The sequence below is a fragment of the Procambarus clarkii genome, chromosome 9 (assembly GCF_040958095.1).
Source record: "Procambarus clarkii isolate CNS0578487 chromosome 9, FALCON_Pclarkii_2.0, whole genome shotgun sequence".
NCBI classification, from domain to species: Eukaryota; Metazoa; Arthropoda; class Malacostraca; order Decapoda; family Cambaridae; genus Procambarus; species Procambarus clarkii.
Genome location: NC_091158.1, coordinates 33,152,303 through 33,164,810, shown reverse-complemented (window position 1 = coordinate 33,164,810; position 12,508 = coordinate 33,152,303). Strand labels below are relative to the sequence as shown.

The 12,508-nt window shown below is 45.0% G+C and overlaps 1 protein-coding gene across 1 annotated transcript in view; it reads left to right on the top strand.

Moving 5' to 3' along the window:
• LOC123752484 (glutamate receptor ionotropic, delta-1-like) overlaps positions 1-12,508 on the top strand; it is a 61,667-nt gene that overhangs the window by 26,288 nt on the left and 22,871 nt on the right. The window contains exon 5 of the mRNA XM_045734531.2: positions 2,029-2,270. Coding sequence (XP_045590487.2) covers positions 2,029-2,270 — 242 coding nt within the window. The remainder of the gene's footprint in view (positions 1-2,028; positions 2,271-12,508) is intronic.

The window sequence follows — 12,508 nt, the reverse complement described above, 5'->3', positions numbered from 1 at the left end:
CATTATGAAACTGAATGTGAACAGAAATCGCCGAATTCAGACATAATTCTGTGAATGGCGTCTAAGAAATGTTTAAGTACTCCATTCAAAATTATGTACTACCAATTATCTTAACCAATTATCTAAACTTTGTTTACTGTAGGTGATGCATGCACATGACTGGAAAGCTGGCACGCAGTTGTGTTACCAATGTTATATGAATGAGGAGCTCCCGGACAGGGCTTCCAATTTATCTCAAAATGTTTTAAATAATGAGGGGTAATCTCTGACATGGCCCTCAACATGTAACAAATGGTAAACAATAAAAAAACACAAGTAGATCAGATACCCTCTCGTGCTGCTACTTTCTCTGACACCACACTGTCAGGCACTATCTGGATTTGCATCAAACTGTGTAGAAGGTGTTTAGTGTCATCAAAAATGAAACTCAGCGCTCAATAATCACCTGCTATCATGAGGTCACACCCTCAAACTAAACAACTGATGACTTGCCCTACTCTCACGTAATTCGGTTATCCTCCATTACAGTTCCCCTTATTTTCTCTCTTTATTATCCCGTCCACAGGTCGAGTCTATTGACTCTCTTTTTTTTTCTCAGTTAAACCCTCACAGGAACCAGAGCAAACAAAGTTGTCTTATAGACAAAGATTTATTAAAAACAAATAAAGTATAAAGATTAAATGGTGCCTTGGATGGGGGTTCCCAACTCGTAGCACTTAACTTGGTCAACCCTCTTCAAACATTATTCAATCAACAGTTTTGGATATTATGTCATGTGCATATATATATAGTATCAGTGCAGAACTCGTTATCAATATATTAAACGTTGTAATCACTATTCATCAGAAAAATACTTACCTCTTTGAATCAATGCACAAACAACTACTTAAGAATATAGTAAAATGTCAATGTTGAGGATCACTGCTTCAATTGTTATTCCTCCATGGAGTCTCTGTATGTTAAATTGTGCCACACTAGGCTACCGTTCTCTTCATCAGTCTTGCTTTGCATAGGTCACATAGTCATCATTAAACATAGGCTTTTGCATGTAAGTCAATAAAAAACGACTAAACACTCTCACCTCCATTCACTGCATCAAGTATACTGATGCATTGGATTCCTCACACAAAGAAAAATGTTCAACGAACCCTGCGGATTTATCCTCCATATAATTGATACAACTTCTTCCCTGTTGATTTATCCTATCGCAAACAAACAGTAAAACCATTAATCAACATATCCTAAAATGGATGAGAACTCCTTACAGCTACCATGCACGAACCTGCAACTTTACAATTAAAAAAAACTTACATGAACAACACGAAAATAGTAAAAATAAAAAATCCAACATTTGAGACCGTTCGGGGGCTTTTGCCGTACACTGCGAAATTTAATTCCTCCTCCAGGCGGGTCTACATTTACAATATCCTACCACCAGTACCACACTGCCAGTTTATCACTAGCGTTCGTTAAGCGAACATGTGTCGCTCTCGCTTCCATCATGTTGTTTCAGCTTAATTCTTTAATATCATTTCATAATCACTTCACGCATGCTTAATTCATGAATTTAAGCATCAATATAAGAAGATTTTTTAATACAATCAAACTGTATCAATCAAAGGCTCTTACCGCAAAATGACTGGAACGACGACGCATGCATCCACAAAGTTAATATCTCTATATTCTGACTCGAGTGCGGGTCAATACACAAGTACCAACTCGGCTCAACGGTCCACAGGTCCTCACCTTGGAAAACCAGACCTCTTCTTAGGTCTACCACATTGGACTACAGGATACGATCACCCTTGGCTCCAAACCGCCCTTCTGATTCCACAAACCCCAACAAACTCCACAATCGCCTTCTTCTGGCTTACAACACTTACCTCAGTCGCCGTTCCTAGTCACATATGGGTTATTATGCAATAAGCCTTTATCTCTATTTTCATTTCTTAAAACATGTATTCATAAACATAATTATTAATGTACGAGGTTAAGTTAAGAACTTAACAAAGCCAAATCGATACACAGTTTCGAAATCCATGAGGAACCAAATCGCACCTGGGGAGTGGAGATGACTGTGGGCAACTTCAGCGGGATGATTGGTCTGCTCCAGCGGGAACAAATAGACTTCTGCACAGTTACTGGACCACTGGCGAACCGCCTGAGGGTCGTTGAGTATCTCAAGTGCTATCCTTCTGACCCGTTTACGGTCACCTCTCTCAAGCCCACGCTCCTGCCTAAATATCTCGCTCTTGTACGTCCATTTGAAGGTATATTTCTCTCAAATACCAAATTATTTTGCACAATTATGTACGTATGTGTACACACCTATTTATACCTTCACGACTGACTATTAGCTCTTGGACTCCACTTTTCTAGCCGTCAGTTGTTTAATGCAATGACTCCTGTCCTATTTTCCTGTCATGTCAACTTTTTAATCCTTAAACAGAGTTTGCTTCCACAACCTGCGCAATTTGATCATTCCATTTTCTCTCACGCTAAATGAAAACATTCTAACATCTCTATGACTCATCTGAGTTTTAAGCTTCGACATGACCCCTTGTTCTGTTGCTAAGCAGTATGAACATTTCATCTATTTCCACTCTGGGCATCCCCCTTAAGTGTCTCTCGGCTTCCTTCTTTTTTGTTAGTGTCGTCTGGTTTGTGAGAATTTCAACGCACTATATCAATATTATAATCTAAGAAATGTATTATTTGTATATCACATCTATATTTTACATCAGATTTGTATCACAATCATTATTTTTATATCATACAATCAGAATTCTACATCGATTGATCTATTAGATCATACATATCTAAATCTTACAGTCTAGATCCTACATGACAATGCCATAATGGTGACATCTGCCATTGGGCTAATAAATGCCTATGTGATTTTGTACAGGAATTCTCAAGCATCTAGAAGGTTCAAGAACAACATAGCTAATTAAAAACAGCTGGAACATCATTTGACTTCCGGTAACAGTTAATTCAAATCTGTTAAGGAATCAATTCATACTACCAGTACTACCTATAATCATTAAATCAAAATATATTTATCTTATAATCCTACTTTATCACAAAAAATCTGTCTAAACAATAAAAATAACCAATAAATATTCATTCTTGGCCCTCTTCATTGAGAGAGGATGGGGCTACCGCGTGCTACAGCAAGCGTCCACTATGTCCCAGAGGCTCAGAACTATTGTTTATATTAAAAGAGTGTTCACATGTGTGGTGCTTGAGACATTATATCATCAAGACTTTACGCACAAATTAATCATAATCCACAGTGATAGCTCATTAGATACTCAGGGCAGTATTGAACTACATTAGGAATAATTCCTGATGCATTTATCTAAATAAATACGAGTGCAGAGAGGGGCTCAACACATGAGGCCACCGCCACCACATCAACAAAGATAAACGCAACAGCGTGCATCTATCCTTCAGCAAGCTCTACTAAGGATATATTCAACAGAGAAGTGCTATATTTCATCAAAAATACTCTGCCTAATGAACAAATCCATAAAGGGCCATGATGAGGGTGCGAACCTACGTCTGTCCCACGTCGCAATCGACGTCTACGTCTGTGCCACGTCGTAATCGACGTCTACGTCTGTGCCGCGTCTTAATCGACTATGACCCTGTCGTGTCACATTCGATTAAGGCGCGTCTGGGATCTTAAAGGACGTAGGATTGAACCCTCATCACAGCCCTTATGGATTTGTTCATTTAATGCATCAGGCTATTGTGATTTCTGTGTGTACTCTGCCTAATCTCTACAAGAGAGACTGACTCTGGCAACTTGTCATATTGGGCTTCGGTACTATATTTGTGAAAAAATTATGAGTGTTTCAGAGTGTAGATTGGTCACTTACATGCTTTATAACCTTAATATGTCTATATATATAAATTGTGAGTCGTTAGGCAGCGGGGCAACGCCCAATTAACCATTAAGTTTTGGACATAATGTTCATTTTCATAACTATATCTTATCAATATTAACTGAATATTTTCATGCGTGAATCTCTTTTCAGTAACTTTGTCTCATAGATATCGTTAATTTATCATATTTGTATATCTTATTGTATATAATATCTTGTTTGCATAATTGCATATATATCTTGTTTGTATAATTCAACTACCTTGTTGTGTTTACTAGTATAATGTTATTGTCTGCTGCAATATCCTTAGAGCTAGGCTAAACTGTACAGTGTTCTGAAATTTTGAGTGTTCAGAACTGAAACAGTATTTGAAGTCATAGAACTGTTTTATCATTTAACCTATTGTATAAAATACAATTCTGATGTGTTGAAATGCCAACAGGTACTTGTGGTTCAGCAATCAATATCTGATAACCCTTAAGAATAGTGGATGTAAACCTACAGCCCATTCATTACCTGTATCACAGACTAGAGGAGTTGACCTTACAATCCAACATAGGACTCTTAGTAAAAGATAAGAATATCAGTCTTTTATTTTGCATGTTTTAAAGTAATATATAAGTATATACAGGACAAAATTTCAAGTCCTATATAATTCTTCTCGTTATCATAATCCCGGTATTTTTTCCGGCAGGTTCAGTTTTTTCAGTTGCTCGATTCTCATACCCATCCCTCGTTACAACTTCTGAACATTTTTCAGTTCCCCTATGTGTTTCTTCAGGTGGGGGCTGCATGCTCTAAGACTGGTCTAACATAAGAAGGGTAATGCGCTTTAAATGCTTCCTTACTTAGGTTTCTGAATGATGTTCTAACTTTTACTAATGTAGAGAATGTTTCTGACTTTATCATATTTATGTGTGGCTCTGGAGTTAGATTTGGTTTTACGTCCACTTCCAGGTCTCTTTCTCAAGTCGTCACTGGTAGGAAGTTTCTCTTAATTGGATACTGTCCCTTTGATTTCCTGTCCCCTATTCCCATTTCCATAACTTTACACTTGTATTGTAGTCCAGTAGCAATTTCTCTGACTATCTCTCCAATTTGTTCAAGTCCTCTTGGAGGATCCTACAATCCTCTTTTATCACAACTCGTCTCATTAATGACACTACATCCACAAACATCGGCGTATAGGACTCAACTCCGGTAGACATGTCATTTACAAATATTAGAGATAGAATTGGTCCCAGCACCAATCCATGAGGTACTCGACTTGTTACCGTTTGCCAGTTACTTCTTGCCCTACACTATTTCTTCCTGGCTCCTTCCTCTTAGGTAAGTCCTTACCCATGTTAGGGCTTATCCACTTACTCCCGCTTACCTTTCAAATTTGTGTAGTAATCTCCTGTGCAGGACTGTATCAAAGGCTTTTTGCCAGTACAGAAATTAGCAATCTGCTCATCTTTTCCTGTACTGACGTATTTTTGTTCCTTTATCATAGAATTCCAGAAGGTTTGTTAGGTATGATTTCCCTTCTCTGATCCCATACTGGATTTCGTTTCAAATTCTTAATTGTGTGTGTTTGGAACCAATCTAAACCTGATTATTCTTTCACGTACTTTGCAGGGGATGCTTATCAGTGATTCCGCGGTCTGTTGTTAAGTGCCTCATACTTATCTCCTTTCTTGAAAAAAATTCTTCATTTGCCTTCATCCAGCAACTGGGAAACTCTTCCTTTGTAAGTGACTCATTAAATATCCTTGCTAGAGGCACTCTGATGGCCTGCGCTACCTTTTTTAGTATCCACGGTGATCCATTTTCTGGTCCAACTGCTTTAATTTCGTCCAGTAATGTTAGTTGTTTCATACATCTTCTGCTGTCACCTCTGTATCTGGCAGTCTCTCATCTAGGGTCATCTCTTCTAACAATGGGAGCTACTTAGGCTCGGTTGTGGACACTCCATGGAAACTGGCCTTCAGTACCTCGCAGATTTTCTTACGGCTTTCTGTATATCATTTTCTATAGTACCGTTTTCCATGCCTTGTCAGCCTTGGTCGTTCACTGTCATTCTCCATCTTAAATGACTATGTAATGATGATTGATGTAGATCATGCCACCACAAGTGGTTGCACGGGCATGAATAGCCGGTTAGTGGTAGATGTTTGGAGTGAAAGTGATGAAAGGGAGAGCCACTCCCCCTCCCTTCCTCTCTCTGTATCCTCTCTTTCCTTATCATCTGGCATCCTCCTGAAAAAAAAATGCCTCCAAGATCATATTGTTTACTTTAGTTTCCACTATTTCAATTATGTCAGGATCTGTTTCACTAACCCTTTTATTTATTTCCTCTGCTTTATAGGATACTCCATCCGCATTGGTGTATCAACGCTTGAGACACGTTTTGGAAACTCTATTACCAGAGTTCGTATAGCTCATCGGCTTACCTGTCTTTCTCGGGGTGTGCTGCAGGTGAGAGATTGATTTAGAGATGGAGAGATGGATTATGTACAGTAAGTGGTGTTACGAACCCGGATCCAGCGTCCAAGCCTGGAGCAGTGACAACCACGCCATCTGTGGGTCAGCTCCCGAAACCCCCGCCAAACGGACGACGACACCTGGTGAGGACAGCGTGTACTGGCCTCGAGGACCAGTTTCCAGTCTGGTTCAGCGCTCAACACCGCCGCTCCTGACCTCTGGTGAGGTGGTGCTCCGACGACAGCGCCATCTATGGACTGGATACGTCAGGTGTTTGTGCACGAGTCCGTAAGTGAGGTGTATTAGTGTCCCGGTTATTGATGACGTGTCTGCTTACAGAGCCGACCTGGGACCACTGTGATGGGAGTCGAGTCAGTCTACCCGAGGCAGCCAGTCTCCATACTGTGAAGTTTGCTGCAGCTGTTGTGACGTCGTCCCCCCGGAAGAACACTGTGGTGTGTTAGCCTGCCAGTGGAGTGGCAGTGAAAGGATTTACCCGGGACCGACTGTTGGAGACGATCATCCACTGGGGTATTGAGGACAGGAGGGTGATTTGGGATATCACACGAGACTCCTGTCTAGGGCGTACCCCTTATATCGTTCGTGGAGTGGCCGTACCAGCCTTGGTGGCTCAGTACCTGCCAGCAGACCAGCTGGACGTGTGGTTGACGGCCTCCACGACGGTGCCCCCAGTGGACCTGCGTTTTGGCTGACCTGAGGCCCGGGTAGGCTCGGCATTTCTCAGAGGACACGTCGTGAGGCCACGAAGAAAGCACCAAGGACTCAGCACCAAGTGGTGTGGCACCAGCGTCTTCAGCAGAAGACCACGATTATGGATTAATCCCCTTGTATAGTGTTAATACCCCCCCCCCGTGTAACCGTTTTATATATTATTTATGGGTGACGGACATTATATAATATTAAGTTCTTAGCTTTCTTTCCCTACTCCCTTTAAGTTACTTGCGTCACGGATCTCATCCCTTGATAGCCACTACTGGCTCGGGAACGGATACATATATCTTCCTCTAACAACATCAGAGTAAGGACCCCGTTGCGTCCCGAGAGGGCCGTAACATAATTGGCATCCCCAGCGGGATCCGTCCCCTTGTTAAGTATGTTTGACAGGGGTGGTGAAGTGGCGTAATCCCTGTAAATAATTCCCCATGTGTGCGACGATTGTGACGTTATACGTCCTGTACGGTGCTCAGAGTGACCAAGTGCGATATTGTGCAGTGCGGTGCTCGCTGTGATTAAACGATTAAGTGCAATATTGACTAGTGCGGTGCTCAGTGATTCGGTGTACTATTGTAGAGCGAAGTGTTCGCTTGGATTCAGTGCAATATTGGGTAGTGCGGTGCCCGAAGTGATTACGTGCAATATTGGCAAGTGCAGTGTTTGGTGCGATAAAGTGCAATATTGGCGTAGAACAGTGCTCGGTGTGTTAAGTGCTAACGTGTAAACGGTGTGTTAAGTGCTCGTTAAGTGTTCCATCTGTGACAATGGCAGACAAGGCTACCATCGATGATCTGGATGATGTTCAGGCTTTTCTGAACAGAGTGGACTGTCTGGCCAGATTAAAGTATCTGAGCAAACCGGAACTTGTACTAGTGAGCGCCTACCTGGAGATCAAGATCCGTGCCAGTGATTCCCGTGTGGAGATCTTGTCCAAGGTTCACCGGCACCTGAAGGCAGAAGAGAAACAGGAAGGCGAGACTCCTAGTACAAGGGAAGGTGAGGAAATAGCTTCCACGGAAAAGGAAGATAAGGGCAGTGACGTTGACAGTGATGCAGGTGAGCTTAATATCAGCTTCCTAACAGTCAAGATGCGTGCCCTAGAAATAAATCGTGAAATAGAATGGAAGAAATTAGAGATGGAACGAGACTTAAAAGAAAAGGAATTGGCGATGAGGCGTTTAGAATTAGAAAGAGAAGAGAAACGAGAGAGAGAAGAGAGAGAAAGAGAAGAGAAACGAGAAAGAGAAGAGAAACGAGAAAGAGAAGAACGAGAAAGAGAAGAGAAACGAGAAAGAGAAGAACGAGAAAGAGAAGAGAAACGAGAAAGAGAAGAACGAGAAAGAGAAGAGAAACGAGAAAGAGAAGAACGAGAAAGAGAAGAGAAACAGCGAGAGAGAGAAGAAAAAGAAAGACAGAGACAACATGAACTAGAAGTATTACGGTTAGGCGGTGGTCGGAGGCTAACAACGGACACCGGCGGTTTCGATCCGGTAAGGAATATCAAAATGGTCCCCAAATTCAATGAGAGGGAAGTCTCGAAGTTCTTTGCAGCCTTCGAGAAAGTCGCTGCCTCTTTGGAGTGGCCAAGGGAGAATTGGGCCATCATGATACAGTCAGTCTTGACTGGGAAGGCCCAAATCGCCTACTCTACGTTATCCCTTGACGACTCCAGCGATTACGACAAGGTGAAGAAAGTGGTGCTCATGGCGTACCAATTGGTACCTGAGGCATATAGGCAAAAGTTCAGAAACCTGAAGAAGACCTCAGAGCACACTTTCACCGAATTCGCTACAATCAAGGAGCGACTTTTCCAGGAATGGTGTGCCTCTCGGAAGGTGGAGACCAAGGAAGACCTCGAGCAGCTGATTCTGCTCGAGGACTTCAAGGATTGTTTGTCTGGAGACCTCAAGACGTACTTAGAGGAACAGCAGGTAGAGACCTTGAGTGCAGCAGCCACCATGGCTGAAGAGTATATCCTGACTCATAGGCCGTCTGCTAAGTACGTCCCAAGGAATTACCAGCGCCGGTTCGACAGACCTCATGATGAAGAAGAAAGACCCGTCCCACAAAGTGCTAAGAAGACGCCCCCAAGTAGCCCCCGAAGAACAAGTCCTAGTAGTCCGAAACACCGTAGTCCGAGGAGGAACATGGTGTGCTGGACTTGTGGGCAGAAGGGGCACATAGCTGCTAGGTGCCGAGGCAGAAGAGGTGGCAGTGCACGAAGGGAGGTGATGTTGATGAGCTGTGGAACATCACCAGCAGGAAGCCAGTCGACGACGACGCAGGAAGAACCCAGATTGTTTTCCCCTCACACTTCAGGCGGGTATGTATCGAGTGATCATACTGGTAGATCTGTAGTAGTGCTCAGAGATAGTGGAGCAGCCCAGTCCCTGATCATGAAGAGCTCGGTACCCGAGGGAGTAAGTGTGGACGGGAGACAAGAGGTTGTCCTGGTTGGGTTTCCAAGGACGCAGTACATCGCCCCATTAGTGCCAGTACATCTCGACTCGCCTTATTTCAGCGGCACATGTGCGTTGGCAGTAGTCGATACCCTCCCTGTGGCTGGGATTGACGTGGTACTAGCCAACGACTTGGTGACCGATTGGAGCACCAATCATCCCAAGGTTGCGGACGAGTCTACCGGAACAGCACGGTCCGAGGTAACAGGCAATGGTAATGTCCAGGTAAAGACAGACCTGGATTGGAGTGTGTTTAATCCTTCCTCTCACCCGCAGATCGACGATATTCTAGCAGAGACTTCTAATTCTTCCCTCGACGAGGAACATGAGGTTAAGAAGGCAGAGGTACCTGAGCAAGAAGAGAGGCCTTGTGTGCGGGCATCCACGGATACCAACGAGTCTGGAGCGAAGGCGGATGTGTGCTTGCGGTATGGCAAGTTACAGCGTGTAGTGAACCAGCCAGAGATTTCCCAGACGTCAGAGGTAGGTGCGGTGTGTTCAAAAGGTCTAGTGCCCTCTTCGGTCCAAGCCAGGCGTGTGGATGTTGCCGGCTATGGACATGACTGGCTCGGGAAGCTTATCCCTCAATTGGCCTCATGTTTCTTAGCGATATTTTGTTTTATTCTCCTATGTATTCTATGTGTTCTCAGTAAGGATCAGTGGACGACCCGAAGGATGGTGGCTCCCATGAACATCGTGAAGAGGTCCCAGGGATTAGAGATTTGTACTGCAGGTGTTGCAGTTGAAGGAGGGACCTGGAAGGTGATAATTGATACAGGAGGTACGACATGTGATAATATGAGTGACTGTTCCCGACAGGTTGACACCCCCCGCGTGATTGCTGAGCCTCAACACAACGTTATGCGGAACGTTGGTCGACCTGACGGTGACAGAGCGAATACCACCTGCGACGTACGAACAGCCCCGTTGGGACTAGGTGTGGACCTAGTAGAGTATGCTGTAAGTACTGTTTTACCCGCTGTCGCTATCACTCTGAATTATCAGACCCCTGTATTCCAGGTTCCTGTCTCCCTGAAGGACCATCGGACCGGCACCAGAAATGCCGTCTGTGGTCAGCCATCATCGGTGCCACGACATAAGGAAGTGTCGAGTCACCCGAGATCATGTCGAAACCAATCCGTACTCGAGAGATGTGAGATGACGCCCCTGCTTGACATCGCAGTGGAGACGTGGAAGGTTACGCCAGACAGGACATGGCCTTCAATCTTCAAGTTCCCATTGTGCCGGAATTGCCCAGTAGGACAGTTTTGTGGACGAGACAGCCTCGCCATTCCAGATTATAAAGCATGTGTGTCCATTTGGAACAGTGTCGCCGTACTAATTTGGTTTGTGTTTCTTTTTATAGAACCCCAAACCAAATTCTTTTTGGTGGGGAGGTGTTACGAACCAGGATCCAGCGTCCGAGCCTGGAGCAGTGACAACCACGCCATCTGTGGGTCAGCTCCCGAAACCCCCGCCAAACGGACGACGACACCTGGTGAGGACAGCGTGTACTGGCCTCGAGGACCAGTTTCCAGTCTGGTTCAGCGCTCAACACCGCCGCTCCTGACCTCTGGTGAGGTGGTGCTCCGACGACAGCGCCATCTATGGACTGGATACGTCAGGTGTTTGTGCACGAGTCCGTAAGTGAGGTGTATTAGTGTCCCGGTTATTGATGACGTGTCTGCTTACAGAGCCGACCTGGGACCACTGTGATGGGAGTCGAGTCAGTCTACCCGAGGCAGCCAGTCTCCATACTGTGAAGTTTGCTGCAGCTGTTGTGACGTCGTCCCCCCGGAAGAACACTGTGGTGTGTTAGCCTGCCAGTGGAGTGGCAGTGAAAGGATTTACCTGGGACCGACTGTTGGAGACGATCATCCACTGGGGTATTGAGGACAGGAGGGTGATTTGGGATATCACACGAGACTCCTGTCTAGGGCGTACCCCTTATATCGTTCGTGGAGTGGCTGTACCAGCCTTGGTGGCTCAGTACCTGCCAGCAGACCAGCTGGACGTGTGGTTGACGGCCTCCACGACGGTGCCCCCAGTGGACCTGCGTTTTGGCTGACCTGTGGCCCGGGTAGGCTCGGCATTCTCAGAGGACACGTCGTGAGGCCACGAAGAAAGCACCAAGGACTCAGCACCAAGTGGTGTGGCACCAGCGTCTTCAGCAGAAGACCACGATTATGGATTAATCCCCTTGTATAGTGTTAATACCCCTCCCCCCTTGTGTAACCGTTTTATATATTATTTATTGGTGACGGACATTATATAATATTAAGTTCTTAGCTTTCTTTCCCTACTCCCTTTAAGTTACTTGCGTCACGGATCTCATCCCTTGACAGCCACTACTGGCTCGGGAACGGATACATATATCTTCCTCTAACAACATCAGAGTAAGGACCCCGTTGCGTCCCGAGAGGGCCGTAACAGTGGTTGTGAGGTGGGAAGTGCCCACCAATAGGGAGGAGGAGGAGGATGATTAGAGGCAGAAGGGCTCTAAGAGACAGTGGGGGTCCGGAGGTAGAGAGGGTCTGGTCAATAAAGGAAGTTTGAAGGGCATTGTGGGTCTAAGAGGTACAAAGGATTTGAGAGGCAAAGGAGGGGGGAGGGCAAGGAGCGCTGGGAAGTAGAGTGAGGCAGAGAATAAGACAGAGGTTGAAAAGTAAAGGGACAGAGAGGAAGAGGGGGGGAAGAGGAGTATGGAAATAAGGAAGGGGGTGTTGAGAAGAGAGGTTGTAAGAGTCAGGGTGTGTGCACGGGACAGAGGGGAATTAGGGGCAAGGGTGAGTTTAAGGTAAAAGGGGGTACGTGGCGGGTGGAGGGCTGAGCATGGGAGTAGGGCAGTGATGACATAAGAGGGAGAGGGGCTGAGGGATCACAATGTGTGGGGTTGTCTAATGCGATGGGTGGTGAGGCCAAGGAGAGGTGGAGTGGTGAAGGGGGGGTGTGGGGACG